The following is a 21642-nucleotide window of genomic DNA, read 5'->3' on the forward strand; positions in this document are numbered from 1 at the left end:
GAATTAGAAGAGTAAGGGAGCTCCAGTAGTAAACGTCTTTATTCTTCGGTGACGTCGCACACCCAAGCCACCTCCCGCGGACTGTCCGCTGCAGTCCCACCCGGTGAGGGTAGAGGCGGTGGAGGGCCCGCCCAAGGCCGGCTCTTCCAAGCACCACAAATCCTCTCCTCGCCCAGGTCCCTTTCCCCTTTTCTGGCCTTCGTGGGGACACCTTCAGAGTCCCCAAGGAAGGCTGTGCTGATAGCCTCACTCCACCCAGCTTTTTAAGGTTCTGCAGGAGGCAAAGGGCAAGCCCAGAGACTAGGGTTAGAAACCAAAGACAAGCGGTCGTTACCCCTAATATCCAAGGGGAGGTGACGGGAGGGGGCTTTTTGTAAAAATGCCCCTGAGGTAGAGACCCGCCGGGCAGGCAGGCTCGGAGCAAAGCATCCTGAACCAGCCACCAAGGCTGCTGCTCCCAGACTCCTTTCTGCTTCAGTGGTAGATGAGGCCGGGGCAGAGGGTTCTCATCATGTAGCAATGAAAGGAAGCCCCCAACCCGGTCAATCAGGCAATGAGGGGCTGTCTGAAGCACAACTGGAACCCCTCACAAAGGCCATGTCTGTCCGAAACTTCATGCTGGTGGGTGGCTGGCGGCGGAGCAGTGACTCCGTCTGGTCCTGGGGTAGAGGCTCATCATAGATGGTGGAGATGAGCCCCAAGCCATTTCTACGGGGCCTCTTCAGTTGCCCAAATGGCTGTAGCTTCTCTCCATGGTACCTGGACAAAAACGGGCTCTCAGTGAGAAGGCTGCTCTCAAACTCCAGTTAAAGGGGTTGGGAGAGGACGGAGAAGTAGTTACTACATATCTGGTTTGTCCAAAGACAGAGGCTTTAAAGCTGGGTCTTTGCTCTCCAGCCCTCTTATCTATCAATTGACAGAGCCAGCAAGAAGGGGCCTCATATAAAATTTTCATTCTGTCACTACAGACTTCCTAATAGTAACCATCAAGTCCAAACTCCTCCAACAAAGGGTATGAATGATCTTGTTAAGCCTTAGGGCTTAGTCTTTAAAAAAAAAAAAAGTCAGATTTACTTATTTATTTATTTTTGAGACAGGGTCTCACTATGTCACCCAGGCTGGACTGTAATGGCATGATCTTGGCTCACTGCAACCTCCACCTCCTGGGTTCAAGCAATTCTCCTGCCTCAGCCTCCAGAGTAGCTGGGACTACAGGCGCATGCCACCATGCCCAGCTAATTTTTTTTTTTTTTTTTTTTTTTTTGAGACAGAGTCTTGCTCTGTTGCCCAGGCTAGAGTGCAGTGGCGCGATCTCGGCTCACTGCAACCTCCGCCTCCTGGGTTCAAGCGATTTTCCTGCCTCAGCCTCCTGAGTAGCTGGGATTTTTACAGGCACCCACTACCATGCCCAGCTAATTTTTTGTATTTTTAGTAGACACAGGGTTTCACCATCTTGATCAGACTGGTCTCAAACTCCTGACCTCGTGATCCACCCGCCTCAGCCTCCCAAAGTGCTGGGATTACAGGCGTGAGCCACCGCGCCCGGCTAATTTTTGTATTTTTAGTAGAGACGGGGGTTTCACCATGTTGGCCAGGCTGGTCTCCAACTCCTGACCTCAAATGATCTGCCCACCTGGGCCTCCCAAAGTGTTGGGATTACAGGCGTGAGCTACCACACCCGAACTTTTTATTATTCTAACAGAGACAATCTCATATGTTGCCCAGGCTGGTTTCAAACTGGGCTCAAGGAATCCTACCACTTCGGCCTCCCAAAGTGCTAGGATTACAGGCTTGAGCCACTGTGCCTGGCCCAGATCCACTTTTTCCTCTTAACTGTTTTGAATTTCATCCCGCACGAGTACCCAGCAGCCATGCCAAAACCAGTGGGAAGAGGGAAACCAGGGCATAGCTGAAAGGCTTGGGTCCCCAGGGAAGTCCCTCAGTCACACTTACCCCAATCCACGCTTGCATCTGGGGTGTTGGCCATCACCATCCAGGGCCTCAGGCACCCCTGAGCACCTGCTGCCCAGGCCCTGGCCCTCAGCCCAGCCCTGCCGCTCCATCACCTTCCGCCCAATGCCCTGCAGAGTGAAGGGACAAGACTCAAGAAATGGGGCTCCTGCTGGGAGCAGGGAGAATGGGGATGGGAGAAGGAATTAAAGTAGAGAAGGAAAAGAGAGGGGTCCATGGGGTGGGACCGTGCTCACTCACCTTGGTGTGGCGCTCAAACGTGCCCACCTGGCGTTCGATCACAGAGCCATCTTCCTGCCCATCTCGGAGTCTCTGTTCCAGACGCATTTGGACAGAGTCTCGGGCATCCTTGTCTCCACCATCTGAGGAAACAGAGCTCAGTTTATGGAAGTGTCCCTCTCAAAGAAGGGGGAAGAATCAGGTTTCTAGGACCCCCTCATAAGACTGACTTATTCATTTTAATAGTGTTCTGTATCTCTCTTTAGACTGGGAGCTCCCCAAAAGTAGGAACCATGGCTCTCCCCAATCATACAGATTTGAAGATTGTGGTGCAGAAAAGTAACAGAGCCAACAAATGAGAGAGAGAGGATTAGAACCCAGGTCTTCTCCCCTCCCCCATTGGGCTATTTCTCCCACCCAGGTCATTTCCTCTTCTAAAATCTAAACCCTTACTAGAGCCTGAGCTCCCGACCAGCCCACCCTACCAGGGCCTGACCATCAGACCAGAGCCCCTGTGGGCTATCTATCCCTCCTCCTCCTCCAAGAAAGGAGGAAGGCTCTGTCCAAAACTAGCACTTAATGTACACAACCAAAGATGTTTTAAGAGGAACCCTCTCAGTGGGCTACCCCAAGGGAACAGTCCCGTCTCAGCCTTTGCTAGCTCTGGTAAAGTGTCACTGCAAGGCCAGGGCACCTGTTTCACCTCCCAGTATTGCCACTGCTTGCCCAGTACCTCTGTCATAGTACACACTCATGTCCACATCCCAGTCATCGGCTGTCTGTTCATCAAAATCTGTAGGGATAGAAAAGGATCCAACAGAGTGCATTAAGGACTCTCAGTTCTATTATGAGTTAAACCTAGAGTTTTTTTGGCATTTGTTTTTTTTGTTTTTGTTTTTTGAGACAGAGTCTCGTTCTGTCCCCAGGCTGGAGTGCAGTGGCGTGACTTTGGCTCACTCCAACCTCTGCCTCCCAGGTTCAAGTGATTCTCCTGCCTCAGCCTCCCAAGTAGCTGGGACTACAGGTGCACGCCACCATACCTGGCTAATTTTTGTATTTTTCGTAGAGACAAGGTTTCACCATGTTGGCCAGGACGGTCTCGATCTCTTGACCTCGTGATCTGCCCGCCTCAGCCTCCCAAAGTGCTGGGATTACAGGCATGAGCCACCGCACCCAGCAGGGCATTTGTTTGTTTTAGAGAAGGTCTCATGGCCGGGCGCGGTGGCTCACGCTTGTAATCCCAGCACTTTGGGAGGCCGAGGCGGGCGGATCACGAGGTCAGGAGATCGAGACCACGGTGAAACCCCGTCTCTACTAAAAATACAAAAAAATTAGCCGGGCGTGGTGGCGGGCGCCTGTAGTCCCAGCTACTCGGAGAGGCTGAGGCAGGAGAATGGCGTGAACCCGGGAGGCGGAGCTTGCAGTGAGCCGAGATCGCGCCACTGCACTCCAGCCTGGGCGACAGAGCGAGACTCCGTCTCAAAAAAAAAAAAAAAAAAAAAGAAAGGTCAGCCTGTTCCCTAGCCTTTTGTTTGGGCTCACCACTAGGGAATCTATTGTGTGAAACAGGGAACCCCAGGAGAATGCAGCAGGGGTCACCCCTGCCTTTGCCTGGGTACCAGCATTACCTCCTTCTTCCTCCTGCCAGAACTGGGCATCAGTGTAAAACACCAGGCCAGAGCCACCCTTCTCCCACTTGAGCTCAATCTCCTCCTCAAAGAGCTGCTCAGTGGTCCGCTCCTGCCTGGTCACGTCCTCATGCAGCGCTTCATGCCGTTCCCATTCCTCACCCCGGTCATCGTCCTAAAAGGCAGGGAGAGGCGATCTGCCTGAGCTTCCTGACCTCATGCCCAGAGGAAGGGAAGCTCAGGGCACAGGAGGCATGTGTGGCTAGCCTCAGCCCCATCCCTTCAGATTTCTCCAAGAAGCAGCACATATTTGGCCCCTGACCAACACGTCTCCAGCCCCTGATAATTCTCAACAGTTTGCTCCTGTCCCCACAAGCCTAACTCACCTCTGCACGTTTGGCCATGTCATTCCCTGCCTGAAATACCCACTTTCCTCTCCCACACCCTTCTCTTCTCCACTTGATTAAATCCTCCTCATCCCTCAAGTCATACAGCCTACATGAAGCCCCCCACAATTAGGCCCACAGCTCTCGCACCAGTCTCTGAACTCTCAATGCTAATCAATACACACTGGTTAGGCCTTTTTATGTGATACACAAAGAAAGAATGGAAAAGAACGCTTATTGTCTCTGGTGTGTCAGGCCCTTCCCATAGCTTAGCTCCTTTAATCATTGCAACAACCCTGTGAGATAAGTACCATTATTCCCATTCTACAGATGACAAAACCTAGGTTCAGGGGAGTAAAAAGTTATTGTCCAAAAGAGTACACTGAGGGAGCAGCAGAGCCAGCAATGCAAACCCGGGTGGCCACATCCAGGTGTAGCATCTCCAGATGCTGGTTCTTGCTCTTCAGAGAGATTTTAGGCTCTTTGAGGGCAGGAAATGGGTCTTAGAATGCCTTCGGAATCCTACACTAGCCCTTGGCTTGACGGGACTTGGGGAATGATAGAATGACTCCTAGCTTGAAACCCTGCAGGCCTTCAAGTGCTGAAGAAAAGTCAGGATGGGGCCAGACGCAGTGGCTCATGCCTGTTATCCCAGCACTTTGGGAGGCCAAGGTGGGAGGATCCCTTGAGCTCTGAGGTTCGAGACCAGTCCAGGCAACAAGTCAAAACCCTATCTCTACAAAAAATTTAAAAATTAGCCAAGTGTGGTGGTATGTGAGTGTAGTCCTAGCTACTGGGGAAGCTGAGGTGAGAGGATGGCTTGAGCCCAGGGAGTTGGAGGTTGCAGTGAACTGAGATTGCACTATTGCATTCCAGCCAAGGCAATAGAATCAGATACTGCTTTAAAAAAAAAAAAAAAGGAAAGGAAGGAAGGGGAGAGAAGAGGGGAGGGGAGGGGAAGTCAGGATGGTACCACACTAAGGATGTGGTCCAGATGTCTTAGCAATCTTGGCTGGGAGCTTTTTTTTTTTTTTGAGACAGAGTCTCCCTCTGTCGCCCAGGCTGGAGTGCAGTGGTGCGATCTCAGCTCACTGCAACCTCCACCTCCTGGATTCAAGCGATTCTCCTGCCTCAGCCTCCCAGTAGCTAGGACTACAGGCCCCACGCCTGGCTAATTTTTGTATTTTTAATAAAGGCGGGGTTTCACCATGTTGGCGAGGCTGGTCTCGAACTCCTGACCTCAAATGATCCACCCATCTTGGCCTCCCAAAGTGCTGGGATTACAGGTGTGAGCCACCACACCTAGCTGGCTGGAAGCTTTGAAACATGGGTGAATTACTTGTTACCTAGAGTACACATTTTTTAAAAAGTTTTCCCAACAAATCACACCTTACTTGATTTTATGGATGTGCAACCAAGTTTGGAGAAAAGAACCAAAGAAATGTCTACGTCACTAATGAAGTTGAGAGTGGAGGCTACTGCTGACTCTGGGTCAGAAAATAGAGATGACTGCTCAGCCACATTATGACAGCACGCACAGGTTAGAGAAGAAGCAAGAACTGGGTTCGCATCCCAGCTCTACCTCTATTTCCTGAGATGCTCTTAGACAAGCCACTGCACATGCCTTGGTCAGCACATTTCATCTATGAAAATGAATTCTCCTTATCTGGTCTTTCACGTGGAAATTTTTTTTTTTTTTCTCAGCTCACTGCAACCTCCGCCTCCCGGGTTCAAGCGATTCTGTGCCCGGCTGGAAATAATTTTTAAAAAAGAAAAAATAGGCCTGGTGCAGTGGGTCATGCCTGTAATCCCAGCACTTTGGCAGGCCGAGGCAGGCGGGTCACGAGGTCAGGAGATCGAGACTATCCTGGTTAACACGGTGAAACCCTGTCTCTACTAAAAATACACACACACACACACACACAAAATTAGCCGGGCGTGGTGGCACATGCCTGTAGTCCCAGCTTACTCGGGAGGCTGAGGCAGGAGAATCACTTAAACCCAGGAGGTGGAGGTTGCAGTGAGCCGAGATCACACCACTTCACTCCAGCCTGGGTGACACAGTGAGACTCTGTCTCAAAAAAAAAAAGAAAAAAATGAATAAAGAGGAGCCATCCTGGCCAGGCGCAGTGGCTCACGCCTATAATCCCAGCACTTTGGGAGGCTGAGGCAGGCAGATCACGAGGTCAGGAAATTGAGACCATCCTGGCTAACACAGTGAAACCCCGTCTCTACTAAAAATACAAAAAATTAGCCGGGCATGGTGGTGGCCGCCTGTAGTCCCAGCTACTCAGGAGGCTAAGGCAAGAGAATGGCGTGAACCCTGGGAGGCGGAGCTTGCAGTGAGCCAAGATTGCGCCACGGCACTCCAGCCTGGACAACAGAGCAAGACTCCGTCTCAAAAAAAAAAAAAAAAAAAAGGAACCATCCTTATATATCCCTTCCAAGGGAATGAAAAATAAGACCCACTTACGAATCTTCTGGTAAAAGCTCTGGACCATCTCCCTAGAGAAATACAGAAACACACATGCAAATGTAGTTTTACATTCCTTCTTGGACTCCTTGGAACCCTCCTGAGGACCCCAGGTTAAGAACCCTTGTAATAGACAATTGAAGAGTGGTATTATTAATGCCTTCGGCCTCTTTCAGCTGCCAGCAAGGACAGGGTAGCACACTGTACTCACGTCATCTGAGTGAGACTCTTCTTCCTTTTCTTTCCCCACTTCTTCCTCAGGCTCTCCACAGGGGCTGGCTGGTATATCTGCCAGGTAGGTTCCTTGGGGTATTTCCTCACCCTCTGCTGTATACACAAGCTCTTCCTGCTCCACAGTCTCTGAGTCCTCATACTCAAAAGGCACATTGCCGTAGCGCCGGGAGGAACCTGTCTTGGGGAACTGGAGCTGCAGCTGGGTGATGATCCGAGGGGGTAGGCGGCAGGCCCGGATCAACTCCAAAAAGACCCGCAGGGGAGTCCCCACATTCCCACTGGGCATCAGCACTGGTGGGTTCAGCTCCGGCAGTTGCTTCAGGTCAGCCAGGGTGAAGGCTTCATTCTCAGCCTTCCGACTCTGCAGTTCCTTCCGGGTCTTGAAGGGAAAGGAGCCCAGACCTTGGGAAGGAGAGAGAATAGATCTCGAAACCCAGAAGCCTCCAGCAACACTTGAGCCAGAAATTGGCCAATGTTTAAATCTGTTAGCCTTTCCCTAGTAAACAGACTTAGGCAAAATAAAAATAAATAAATCTAGTCCGACACAGTGGCTCACGCTTGTGATCCCAGCACTTTGGGAGGCTGAGGCGGGAGGATTGCTTGAGCTCAGGAGTTCAAGACCAGCCTGGGCAAAATGGTGAGACCCTTATCTCTACAAAACATAAAAAAATTAGCTGGGAGTGGGGGTGCACCCTGTGATCCCAGCTCCTTGGGAGGCTGAGGCAGGAGGATTGCTTGAGCCTGGGAGGTGAGGCTGTAGTGAGCCAAGATTGCATCACTGCACTCCATCTCGGGCAACAGAGTACCCTGTCTCAAAAATAAATAAATAATAAAATAAATCCATTAGCCTCATGCTGTTCCTCCCTCTCAAACTTCTCCAGGTCTTTTCATCTCTCCCCAAGCGGAACTACAGAACTACCTAGTAGTTTCATGTCATTTCTCATCACCTTGGCTGGGCATACAAATTTCTTCCAGCTCTGGCTCTTAATGAACTTCTTTTTCTTTCTTTTTTTTTTTTTTTTGAGAGAGATTCTCACTCTGTCACCCAGACTGGCGTATGCAGTGATGCGATCTCAGCTCACTGCAACCTCCGCCTCCCGGGTTCAAGTGATTCTCATACTTCAGCTTCCCGAGTAGCTGGGATTACAGGCATGTGCCACCATGCCTGGCTAATTTTTGTATTTCTAGTACAGACAGGGTTACGCCACCACGTTGTCCAGGCTGGTCCTGGCCTCAAGCGATATCCACCCACCTGATGACCTTTTGATTCTCAACTGTCACCAATTCCCACCTCTTGCATGTCTTCATACCATGTGTTCCAGCCACACCAAACAATTTTTCTCCTACTTTCTTTTTCTTCTTCTTCTTTTTTTTTTTTTGTTTGAGATGGGGTCTCGTTCTGTCACCCAGGCTGGAGTACAGTGGCGCGATCTTGACTCATTGCAACCTCCACCTCCTGGGCTCAAGTGATCTCCCCACCTCAACCTCGCAAGCAGGTGGGACTACAGGCACGCGCCACCACAACCGGCTAATTTGTATTTTTGGTAGAGACGGGGTTTCACCATGTTGCCCAGGCTGATATTGAACTCCTGAGCTCAAGAGATCCGCCCACCTGTGCCTCCCAAAGTGCTGGGATTACAGGCAGCCACTGCAACCCAGCCCACAATGAACAATTTAACATGTCCTGAAAGTCTTTCACGGCATGTGTCTTTGCAAATGCCATTTACCCTGAAACCCAGAAACACCATTCTCTCCTATTAACTCCTATTTATTTTTCAAGACCCAGATGGAAAGCCACATTTCATGATCCGTCTAGGAAGTTAGTTTCTCCCTTCTCTGTCATCTCACAGCACTTGGTGATAAACAGTATATGCTCTGGAACAGATGCCTAGGTTTGTTGTAGCTCTGACACTAACTCTGTAACCTCAGGCAAGTCACATAACTTCGGCTTCCCTCAGTTTCTTCACCTATGAAATGGGAGAAACAATAGTTCCTATCTCGTAGGACTGTTGTGAGGGGTAAGAAAACAAAAGGCTTAGAACAGTGTCTACTAAATACAGAGTGCTCAGCGAATGCTAACAATTAGAATGACATCTCTGTGGCAATTACCTTTTTCCAAATGTCTTCCTTTGTGGATTCTGAGCACACACTATGTCCAACTGTTCCCTGCACACCCAGCTAGTCATACTAGGTCTAGCAATATAAGCATTTGTTGAATGTGTGAACTGGAGGGCTCTGCACTGTCCTGTTTCCCCATCAAACTGATTTCCCATGAAAGTGGGAGCTGTCCAGAGAAAAGATTGTCTCTTCATTTGTATCTGACTGAAAGGACTGGGTAGGAAGCAAGGAAGCACAGAGACAGCAAGAGAGAAAGACAGTAAGAGGGTTAGAGACTGGATTTCCTTTCTTCCTTCTGTGTTACTGCAAAATCAACCCCTTGGATACAGAAAGGGTCTCAAAAGGGACCTAACAAAATGAAGGATCTTCCGAATAAGCCTCTCCGGTTTATTTTTCTCCATGTATTGAACTAACTCCCTGCAAGTTGAGCCTGAAGCTCTGTCTAGAATATGACCTAAACTCATAGAGTCCTGACCAGAGGCCTGACTTGTCCTCACCACTCCTCTGAAAAGGTGCCTCTGTTCCAGGCCCGTAGGCCCAGTCTGTTAACTTTCTCACTCTTACCTGATGCCTCCGTAGGTAGCCGAAGTCTGCGGATGAGACAGCGACCCGGTAGCCAAGTCCCGTGAGAATCCAGCCACCGGCGGCCCGAGTACATGCGAAGAAGCCTCTGAGCTTGAGCCAACCCCCTTACCGAGATGACGCAGCAGCAGGTGCGGGTCTGGATCGGAGTAGAGTATCGAGTGGAGAGAGGCCGGACATCGGTGGCCGAAGTCTGAGAGAGATGCTGGCCCTCAGCGGCTGGGACGGCAGGAGTTAGGGCAGAGTCAGGAGCGGCCTGCCCAGGGGCCCGCTCAGGCCGATGCCGGTAGTGGAAACAGAGGAAGCCACCGCCGCGCTCTTCTCGGAACTGGCTAAAGTAGCTCCGTAAGTGGGCCGAGCGCAACACGGAGGGGATACCGCTCACTACCAGATAAACTGTTGCCTCCTCTTCCGCCTCGCCGGGCACCGCCATCTTGGATTGTCACATGATCGTGTGGAACCAAGTCTCGCGAGAACACCGCGAGCGACGCTCCAGCGCCTGCGTTACGAGATTGTGAAAATTCTAACTAGTCCGTTGGGGTTGGGGTTGTGGAATCTGGAACTGGAAGATCCGAAGTCTTCTGTGTTCGTTTTCCACAGAGGGAAGCCGGCGATGATGGAAAAACTCACCTGGAAAATGGGGTCATAGAGTTTTTTCATGAAGCTCTCATGAGGACCAAATAAGCCTGCGGGAGGGGTCATTTTTGAGGTATTTAGTTGTGGATCTTGCACACCTAATCTCAGCCTTCCTCAGTTCTGAACCTTTAGTCGTTCTTCCATTTATTTTTCCAAAATGTGTTGACGAACTCCCACAAATCGGTAAGAAAAAGATAACCCAGTAGAAAAATGGGCCGCAGATGCTTCACAAAACAGGAAACACGCAGGTCCAATTTACAATGAAAGTGCTGTGAGTTGCTAGAGGCTTACGTTAAAGAAAAGATACGCAACTCAATAATAAAGGAAATGCAGCGAGACCCACTTTGCATCCACTACGTTGGCAAACTTTAAAACCTTCGAGTCGATGGCAACATGGTGGAACTGGAGCTCTCATACACTGCTGGTGGAAATGTAAGTTGATACAACCACTTTGGAAAACAATCGGCGTTATCTAGTAAAAGCAAAGCTACACATCATTTGACTCAGCACTTGTAGGTCATATTTTATTTATTTTTGAGCTGGGGTCGCGCTCTGTCGCCCAGGCTGGAGTGCCAGGACCACAGATGCAACCCACTATGCCTGGCTAATTTTTTAAACAATTTGTAGAGATGGGGTCTCACTACATTGCCCAGGCTGGTATTGAACTCCAGGGCTCAAGTGATCCACTGGCCTCAGCCTCCCAAAGTGTTAGGATTGCAGGCATGAGCCACGGTGCCCCGCTTTTTTGTCTTTTTTTTTTTGAGATGGAGTTTCGCTCTGTCATCCAGGCTGGAGTGCAATGGTGGGATCTTGGCTCACTGCAACCTCCACCTCCCGGGTTCAAGCAATTCTCCTGTCTCAGCCTCCCGAGTAGCTGGGACTACAGGTGCATGCCACCACGCCTGGCTAATTTTTGTATTTTTAGTAGAGACGGGGTTTCACCATATTGGTCAGCCTGGTCTCGAACTCCTCACCTCAGGTGATCCACCCGCCTTGGCCTCCCAAAGTGCTGGGATTACAGATGTAAGCCACCGCGCCCGGCCCTCTTTGTCCGTTTTTTAATTGGGTTATTTGATTACTATTGATTCATTGATTCATAATTCAGACAAAGTTTACACATTATACTGGGTGATAGGAGGAACCTGTAGATTGAGAGACCTCAAACAAAAACAAAAAATAAAGGGCCGAGCGCAGTGGCTTACGCCTGTAATCCCAGCACTTTGGCAAGCTGGCGTAGGAGGATCCCTTGATCTTAGGAGTTTGAGACCAGCCTGGCCAAGTTGGCAAGACCCTTGTCTAAACAACAACAAAAAAAATGACTGCACATGTTTATCAGAAGACTTATTGATAATGTTGACTTTTACCCAAGCCTTGTGATCCTGGAAAACTAAAGCTTAATAAACGCCTTCCCACTGTTTTGTGTTCTGGAACACGGCGTACTGCAAAAAAACATCCTTCCACAAGTGAGTTAGATAAGACTGATGTATGCCCCTCTGGTTCACCAATGACAAAACCAGACACAGACTCCAAATTCCAAATCTCCTCATGAAAGCTTTGAGGAACTTCTTGTCCCCACTGATCAGCTGGAACAAACTTTGGTTAAAACTTCTCTCCTTCCCCCAACTTCCTGAAATTTGGCTTACCCTCAGCTTGAGCCAGCGCACATCTCCTCCTTAACAGCCTCTCTTGAGAATAGGCTGGCTTCAGGGTAAAGCATTATCTGATCTACTGTCCCATCATGCCACTCCTAATCATCCCACTTCCTCCCACCCAGTTCCGCCCTGTTTACTCCTCTCTATGAGAGAAGAACCCTTTTTGCCTAACCCTTGAGTCACTTGCAGATATTATGGTCAGAGGGTCCTCCCTGCTGCAATATTCTTCCTCCCCCTATTGCAATAGTTCCTTTCTTCCCTTGCAATAATCCTTTCAAATAAAATCTCTCCTGGCAGGGTGTGGTAACTCACACCTGTAATCTTAGCACGTCGGGAGGTTGAGGTGGGAGGATCATTTGAGTCCAAGAGAGCAAGGCTACAGTGAACCATGATTGTGCCTTGCACTCCCACCTGGGCAGCAGAATGAGAATCTGTCTCAAAAAAAAAAAAAAAAAAAATTATAATGGCTGGGTGCAGTGGCTAATGCCTGTAATCCCAGCACTTTGGGAGGCTGAGGTGGGCGGATCACTTGAGGTCCCGAGTTGGAGACCAGCCTGGCCAACAGAGTGAAACCCCGTCTCTACTAAAATTACAAAAATTAGCCACGCGTGGTGGTATGCGCCTGTAATCCCAGCTCCTCAGGGAAGCTGAGGCACGAGAATCGCTTGAATCCAGGAGGCGGAGGTTGCAGTGAGCCGAGATCACACCACTGCACACTCCATCCTGGGCAACAGAGGGAGACTCTGTCTCAAAAAAAAAAAAAAAAAAATTATAGTAAAATCTCTCCTTACCAAGTCTGGATTTGTTTTTTATTTCACAGTATATATAAATATTCATAGCTACAGTCTTTTTAAGTGCAAAAAGCTGGCTTTTTGTACTAATAATCTCAGGCAAACCTAGTCAGAAAACACAGAATTGTTTTATTTATGCAAAGTTCCAAAAATGCAGACTAAAAAATATTCTGAGGGCTATATAAATAAATATGCTTTAAAATCAGGAAGAAAAGCAAATAAATGATTAACATAAAATCCAGGGTAGTTGTTACCTTTGGAGGGAAATGATAGATTTAGAAAGGGACTTCATTATTACCATTAGGTAATAATGACCTGTGAAACAATAATAGAGTTCATTCTGTTATTCTTTATACTTTACACATATTTATGAATATTATTTTGTTTTACTCAATATTTAAAATGTAAAAATATTAAAAGTGAAAATAACTCATTTCAGAAAGCAATAGTTACCTTGTGATAGCAAATATACAGCTATATGATGAATTTTAAAAATTGAAAAACATGGCCAGGCATGGTGGCTCATGCTTATAATCCCATTGCTTTGAGAGGCCGAGGCAGAAGGATCGCTTGAGGCCAGGAGTTGGAGACCAGCCTGGGCAACATAGTGAGACCCTGTCTCTACAAAAAATAATAAAAATAAAAAATAAGCCGGGCACGGTGGCTCACGCCTGTAATCCCAGCACTTTGGGAGGCCGAGGTGGGCGGATCACAAAGTCAGGAGATCGAGACCATCCTGGCTAACACGGGGAAACCCCATCTCTACTAAAAATACAAAAAAATTAGCTGGCTATGGTGGCGGGCACCTGTAGTCCCAGCTACTTGGGAGGCTGAGGCAGGAGAATGGCATGAACCCAGGAGGCGAAGCTTGCAGTGAGCCAAGATCGCGCCACTGCACTCCAGCCTGGGTGACAAAGCAAGACTCTGTCTCAAAAAAATAAATAAATAATGAAAAAATAAATAAAAAGGCCGGGCACAGTGGCTCACGCCTGTAATCCCAGCACTTTGGGAGGCTGAGGCAGGCGGATCACGAGGTCAGGAGATCGAGACCATCCTGGCTAACACAGTGAAACCCCGTCTCTACTTAAAATACAAAAAATTAGCCGGGTGTGGTGGTGGGCGCCTGTAGTCCCAGGTACTCGGGAGGCTGAGGCAGGAGAATGGCTTGAACCCAGGAGGCGGAGCTTGCAGTGAGCCGAGATTGCGCCACTGCACTCCAGCCTGGGCGACAGAGCGAGACTCCGAAAAAGAAGAAAAAGAATAAAATAAAATAAAATAAAATAAAAAATTTTCTAATGGTGAGAATTGTAGTAGGACCTTATATCTAGTTTAAGCCCCATCATATCTGTTTTTTTTTTTTTTTTTTTTTGACGAGGTTTGTCTGCCCCCTGATCACTGCAAGCTCCGCCTCCCGGGTTCACGCCATTCTCCTGCCTCAGCCTCCCGAGTAGCTGGGACTACAGGTGCCCGCCAACATGCCCGGCTAATTTTTTTGTATTTTTAGTAGAGACGGGGTTTCACCATGTTAGCCAGGATGGTCTCAATCTCCTGACCTCGTGATCCGCCCGCCTCGGCCTCCCAAAGTGCTGGGATTACAGGCTTGAGCCACCGCGCCCGGCCTTATTTTTTATTTTATTTTATTTTATTTTATTTATTTATTTATTTATTTATTTATTTATTTATTTATTTTTATTTATTTATTTATTTTTTTGAGACGGGGTCTTGCTCTTTCGCCCAGCCCGGAGTGCAGTGGCGCAATCTCGGCTCACTGCAAGCTCCGCCTCCCGGGTTCACGCCATTCTCCTGCCTCAGCCTCCCGAGTAGCTGGGACTACAGGCGCCCGCCACTGCACCCGGCTAATTTTTCTATTTTTAGTAGAGACGGGGTTTCACCGTGTTAACCAGGATGGTCTCGATCTCCTGACCTCGTGATCCGCCCGCCTCGGCCTCCCAAAGTGCTGGGATTACAGGCGTGAGCCACCGCGCCCGACCTATTTTTTATTTTATTACATACTTTTTTTTTTTTTGGTCACCCAGGCTGGAATGCATGCAGTGATGCAATCTCAGCTCACTGCAACCTCTGCCTGCCGGGTTCAGGCCATTCTCCTGCCTCAGCCTCCTATCTTAAGTAGCTGGGACTACAGGCAAGCACCACGCCCAGCTAATTTTTGTATTTTTAGTAGAGACGGGGTTTCATCATGTTGACCAGGCTGATCTTGAACTCCTGGCCTCAAGTGATCCACCCACCTCATTATTACACACATATTTTTTAGAGATAGTGTCTCAGTCTGTCACCTAGGCTAGAGTCCATTGGCACAATCATAGCTCACTGCAGCCTTGAACTGCTGGCCTCAAGCCATCCCCCTGCCTCAGCCTCCCCAGTAGCTGGGATAACAGACTTGAAACACTGCACCTGGCTCACCCCTGACTTTTAAAGACACAAGTATAGTGTTTAAGAGCATGGGCCCTGAAGACAGATCATCTAAGCTCAAATCCTGATTCTGTCACTTATTAACTGTGTAACCTCGAGCACTTTACTTAACCTCTCTGTACTTCTGCAGGAGAGTGAGAGATCACTTCCAACCCCCCTTAGCTCTTATGGGAATTCTTCTGCTGGATATAGAAACTAAGTTCACACATGGTAAATTAACAGGAGAAAATCATACATTGTTATTATATAATTTTTTTTTTCTGAGACAGAGTCTTGCTCTGTCACCCAGGCAGATCTTGGCTCACTGCAACCTCCGCCTCCTGGGTTCGAGTGATTCTCCTGCATCAGTCTCCTGAGTAGCTGGGATTACAGGCATGCGCCACCACACCCGGCTAATTTTTGTATTTTTAGTAGAGATGGGGTTTCACCATGTTGGCCAGGCTGATCTTGAACTCTTGACCCTTAGATGATCCGCCTACCTCGGCCTCCCAAAGTGCTGGGATTACAGACGTGAGCGACTGAGCCTGGCCTATTATTATTATTATTATTTTTTTTTTTTTTGAGATGGAGTCTTGCTCTGTCGCCCAGGCTGGAGTGCAGTGGTGCAATCTCGGCTCACTGCAAGCTCCGCCTCCCAGGTTCACGCCATTCTCCTGCCTCAGCGTCCCAAGTAGCTGGGACTACAGGTGCCCGCCACCACGCCCAGCTAATTTTTTGTATTTTTAATAGAGACGGGGTTTCACCGTGTTAGCCAGGATGGTCTCGATCTCCTGACCTCGTGATCCTCCCGCCTCAGCCTCCCAAAGTGCTGGGATTACAGGCGTGAGCCACCGCACCCGGCCATGAGCCTGGCCTATTATTATGTAATATTTTAACATTATATAATATTTTATTAGTTTTACATGTACGTGGGGATCTTCACAAGAGAGTGAAGTCTGAAGAAGTGGTCAAAACAAGATGCTTCTTTTTTTTTTTTTTTGAGACGGAGTCTCACTCTGTTGCCTAGGCTGGAGTGCAATGTCGCGATCTCGGCTCACTGCAACCTCCACCTCCTGGGTTCAGGTGGTTCTCCTGCCTCAGCTTTCTGAGTAGCTGGGATTACAGGAACCTGCCAACAAGCCCGGCTAATTTTTGTATTTTTTGTGGAGACAGGGTTTCACTATGCTGGCCAGGCTGGTCTCAAACTCCGGACCTCAGGTGATCCTCCCGCCTCAGCCTCCCAAAGTGCTGGGATTACAGGTGTGAGCCCGGCCACAAGATGCTTTTATACTTTTTAGACAACAATAAATTTGAGAAGTCACAGGACAAGCGACATCCGGCTAGGGGCAGTAAATTTCTAGGTGAGTGATGAGATATTTAGTGTAAAACTACTGGAAGATAAGGGTTACTTTGAAAAGTATATTTATTCAGATCCGTTGCAGCCCTGAGTTCCCAGTCTCTGGTAATCAGGGGTAATTTTTTGCCCTGGTATAGGGAGGGTATCCCTCACAGAGGAATCTTGATGGCTTGCTGCATGCAGGAAGAGGCAGGTCAGCTTGCCCTTTCTGAAACTACAATTTCTCCAAGATTTTCAACGCAAAATGATCAAGATACCAGTTTGGCACATTGGCATGTCCTTCACTCCTTGAGTTTCTTTGTCTGTGAAATGGATGGAGGCCAGGCGTAGTGGCTCATGCCTCTTATCTCAGCACTTTGGGAGGCGGAGGCGTGCGGATCACCTGAGTTCAGGACTTTGAGACCAGCCTGGCTAACATGGTGAAACCCTGTCTTTACTAAAAAATACATAAAAGGCCTGGCACAGTGGCTCACGCCTGTAATCCCAGCACTTTGGGAGGGCGAGATGGGCAGATCACCTGAGATTGGGAGCTTGAGACCAGCCTGACCAAATGTAGAAACCCTGTCTCTACTAAAAATACACAATTAGCAGGGCGTGGTGGCGCAGGCCTGTAATCCCAGCTACTTGGGAGGTTAGACAGGAGAATCATTTGAATCTGGGAGGTGGAGGTTGCGGTGAGCTGAGATCACTCCACTGAACTCCACCCTGGGCAACAGAGTGAGATTCTGTCTCAATAAAACAAAAAAACAAAACAAAAAAAATACAAAAAGCATTAGCTGGGTGTGGTGGCGCATGCCTGTAATCCCAGCTACTCGGGAGGCTGAGGCATGAGAACTGCTTGAACCCAGGAGGTTGCAGTGAGCCGAGATCGCACTACGGAACTCCACCCTGGGCAACAGAGTGAGACTGTGTCTCAAAAAGAAAGATAAAGCGGTTGGAGATAGTGATACTACTTCCAGCACAGAGTTGTGAGAATGAAATACCATAATCCAGGAAATGTGTTTAGAGCACAGTTCTCAATAAATGTTATGTGGTTATAGTTTAGTAGCTACCCACAGTGAGCAGCTACAGCCTGGGGTTTCTTCTGGCCATACCCTGCCAGGAAGAGGAGGTCTCCTTTGTTAACTCTGACTCCCCTGAGATCTTAGCATTGTCGCCTCCATCAGTTTCACTGAGATTTCTTTTCTCTGCTGTCTTGTTCTGTGAGGTGGTCCCTGTCATCTCTCCAGGCCCATTTCCTGCTACCCTGGGCCCCACACATCACTTGCAGTTAACTAAGCACCTCTTGCTCTCTGACATCTCTGTGCCTTTGCATGTATCTGTTTGGAATGCCCATCCCTTGGGTTGCCTAGCAAAACCCTATTCCTTCTCTTTAGCTCAAACCAGTCACCACTTGGGTGAAGCATTTTTCCCACCTTCAGGCAGATTTAATCTCTCCTGTTGCCTGTTGTATGTACCCCTATCACAGCTCAGATCACTCTGCATTACAATTACTTATGTGTCTTCCTCTGCCACAAACAAGATGTTTCATGAGAGTAAGAAATGTATCTTATTTATTCTGTGCCCCCTACCCAGCATCTAGCACAGGGGTTGGTACAAGTGGAGGTTGAGAGATATTGAGTGATAGAATGAATTAATGGCTGGATAGTGGGCGTTGGCTTTTTGCTAGCATCATGGGTTCTAGGATATTTGAATGCCCCAAGGACAGGGTGGGGTTAGTGCAGGGCACAGCATGCATCAACTGTCTGACTACTTAATAGGCAGTCAACGATTTGGCTAATGAAGATAGAGATAATGACGGCAATAAAATGGTACTCTAGGCTGACCCAGAGCCACAGCCACTCTCCTGCTTTCCAGTGAGTCATCCCTGGCTGGGCCTGAGGACAGGAATCATGGCTGAGAGGTAGATGGTCAGTCAACAGTGGCTGAGCTGGTTCCAGACCGCTTGATCCTGGCAATGACTCACTCCAGCTTGTGCTGCTGACAAGAACCCTCCAGAACTACACAGGTTTGAGTACAAGTCTCAGCACAGGCCAGGTGCGGTGGCTCACGCCTGTAATCCCAGCACTTTGGGGGGCCAAGGTGGGTGGATCACCTGAGGTCAGGAGTTTGAGACTACCCTGGCCAACATGGTGAAACCCTGTCTCTACTAAAAGTACAAAAATTAGCCAGGCGTGGTGGTGGGCGCCTGTAACCCCAGCTACTCGGGAGGCTGAGGCAGAGGGGAATCTCTTGAACCCAGGAGGCGGAGGTTGCAGTGAGCCGAGATCGCGCCATTGCACTCCAGCCTGGGCAACAAGAGCGAAACTCTATCTAAAAAAAAAAAACTCAGCCAAGAAAATCTCAGCACAGACAGTGATCAGCCCAGACCTTAAGTTACATACACCATCTGAGCCTGTTTCCTCCTCTTCCCTCACTGGCAATGAGACACAGATTCCAACCCAGGATGCTGATCATGGAGACATACTTCCCCACTTTTGGAAAGCCTACAGTCTCATGGAGAAAGCACGATTCCCCTTACCACATTGTGCCATAATTCTCTCCTTAGTTTTGCCATATTTGTCTTTATGTTCCTTGCTCAAGGCAAGGAAGTAGGGCACGGGGAATGACTCAAGAAATGCAGACGAGAAACAGAAGTGTAGCTCCCCAACCATGTGGATTGGTAGGGAAGACATTTGAAAAGGATCAAGGTAGCGACTTCTTGTTGTTTTTTTATTTGTTTTGAGGCAGGGTCTTGCTCTGTCACCCAGGCTGGAGTGCAGTCATGCTACCATGCTCGCTGCAGCCTCCAACTCCCAGCTTAGGTGATCCTCCCATTTCAGCCTCTCGAGTGGCTGGGACTACAGGCATGAGCCACCATACCTAGCTTACTTTATTTTATTTTATTTTACTTTTAGTTATTTATTTTTTTGAGATGGAGTCTCACTTTGTTGCCCAGCCTGGAGTGCAGTGGTGCAATCTCGATTCACTGCAACTTCTGCCACCTGGGTTCAAGCGATTTTCCTGCCTCAGCCTCCCGAGTAGCTGGGAGCCACTGCACCTGGCTAATTTTTGTGGTTTTAGTAGAAACGGGGTTTCACCATCTTGGCCAGGCTGGTCTTGAACTCCGACCTCGTGATCCACCCGGCCTTATTTTTTAAATTTTTTTGAGACAGAATCTCACTCTGTCACCCAGGCTGGAGTGCAGTGGTGCGATCTTGGCTCACTGCAACCTCCGCCTCCCGGGTTCAACCGATTCTCCTGTCTCAGCCTCCCAAGTAGCTGGGATTACAGGCGAGTGCTGCCATGCCCGGCTAATTTTTGTATTTTTAGTAGAGACAGGGTTTCACCATGTTGGCCAGGCTGGTCTTGAACTCCTAACCTCAGGTGATCCGCCTGGCTTGGCCTCCAAAAGTGCTGGGATTACAGGTGTGAGCCACCGCGCCCGGCCCCTAGCTAATTTTATAATTTTTTGTAGAGACAGAAGTCTCACTACGTTGCCCAGGCTGATCTTGAACTCTTGGGCTCAAGCAATTCTATCACCTCAGCCTCCCAAAGTTCTGGGATTACAGGCATGAGCCATCAGTGGTGCCTGGCAAGGTAGAGTTAATAAGGGAAGCTGTGTGGATGATGGAAAAAATTAAATAAGTTGAGGGAAAAAGCCTAGGGTGGGGCATGGAGAGGAATGCTTCCTAATGGTTGTTCAGGGCCGGAGAAGGGGAAGGGTAAGAGGTGGGAAGACCCAGCTTGAGGATTCAGAGAGATGTGGCAATTAACTAATAGAGGCAGAAACTGGTAGGGCATAAAAGATGTAGAATGACCCTAAATCCCTGAATCTTCTGGATTTGGGTCCTATGTGGGAAACAGGGCTTCTGCTCTTGAAAGAGTGGTTTCATGTGTCTACAAGGTTACACGGGGTGGTATGTGCCAGAGGGATGGGGAGGGCAGATCAGAGAGAGACCTGGGGGCCTGAGGTCTGAGTTTGGGACATCTGATGGGAGGTGGGGGGATACAGGGCTTGTTCTGGGCCCTGAAGGATGCCTTTATTGGGGGTTTGATTAGGTCCCGGTGGGGACAGTTGTTGAGCTGAGAGGAGGATGGACATTGAAGTCACCATGGGGAAAGAGGCTGAATGGTTAGTTGGGGTCCCAAATGCCAAGTCGAGCAGTTTGGCCCAGGCTCACAGACTCCAAGAGGATCCTGAAGATGCACAGACACAGGTCTGCCTACTTAGGGGCCGCTTTTCCCTTTACTATGACGCAGGGAAGATGAACACACTCTGGCATGGGGGTGTCTCCACACTGTGTGCCCCACCCTCAGGTGCAAGTGTGCGTGCTTCTGCTGTGTGACTGTGTGGGGGTCTGCAGTACATTGCTGAGTGACTGTATCTGGGCAGTGCTTTTCTGGGCTATAAGTGGGTGGTTGGAGAGTCTGTTTTATGGGTCCGTGTAGGTGTGCCTGAGTTGTACATCTTAGTATGTGTGTGTTGGGGGGGTGTCCAAGTTGTGTTGTTTGTATTTGTGTGAGATCTCAGCTGTGTTTTTGTCTCTGTCTGGTGTCTGACTTGTGAGTGAGAGGCTGGGTAAGGGACAGGGTTCCCCTTGCTGCGGGCACTGGGTCACCATAATGGGTACGAGGCCAATCAGCTATAGTCCTAACCTGGGGGTCTTAGAGAAAGGCCTGAATGATGATGCCTAGACTGTTATCCCCAAGTGAATGGCCTCTTGTTGAGCAATCATTAACTTCGCCCCTGTGAGAAGAATCCAAACTGTTATGGTGAAGGGGGTGGGAACTGGTCAGGGCAGGACTTACTGCGGGTGAAAGGGGGAGGCCGGAAAATCCTATAGGCATATGTGTTGTTATCACTCCTTCCTGCCCAACCTTCAGGTCACTCACCCTGACCCATGGCGACTGAGTCAAAATATTTAACAAACAGTGAGGCACAGATATTGACCAATCAGAATAGACACAAGTCATATTCTGAATGGAGCAGTCAGGGAGGTCATGGCTATGCCAAGAGTTGCCTCTTTAGTTGCTGGACAGTGGGAATGTCTGGGAGGAGAATCCCAGGAGAGGGGCTGGGGCAGAGGGGCAGGGAAGGAAACTGGGGAGGCCTCAGGGCGGTGGCTGTGAACCAAGCGTCATGGAAGGGTTTCAGACTTAAACAGCTGATGTAGTCAAATCCTGGTGGTCCAGCTAAACCTTGG

The 21642-nt window shown here is 49.0% G+C and overlaps 1 protein-coding gene across 1 annotated transcript; it reads right to left on the reverse strand.

Annotated features, from left to right (window-relative positions):
- Nucleotides 1-21: 21 nt before the first annotated feature.
- GPATCH3 (G-patch domain containing 3) lies at nucleotides 22-10063 on the reverse strand. Its single transcript, XM_032759439.2, has 7 exons — nucleotides 9594-10063; nucleotides 6889-7313; nucleotides 3819-3993; nucleotides 2924-2983; nucleotides 2212-2333; nucleotides 1954-2081; nucleotides 22-759 (listed from the first exon to the last, which is right to left on the reverse strand). The coding sequence occupies exons 1-7, from the start codon at nucleotides 10042-10044 to the stop codon at nucleotides 543-545; spliced, it is 1578 nt and encodes a 525-aa protein (XP_032615330.1). The 5' UTR covers nucleotides 10045-10063; the 3' UTR covers nucleotides 22-542.
- Nucleotides 10064-21642: the final 11579 nt, after the last annotated feature.

Source organism: Hylobates moloch, unplaced genomic scaffold (genome assembly GCF_009828535.3).
Source record: "Hylobates moloch isolate HMO894 unplaced genomic scaffold, HMol_V3 SCAFFOLD_9, whole genome shotgun sequence".
NCBI classification, from domain to species: Eukaryota; Metazoa; Chordata; class Mammalia; order Primates; family Hylobatidae; genus Hylobates; species Hylobates moloch.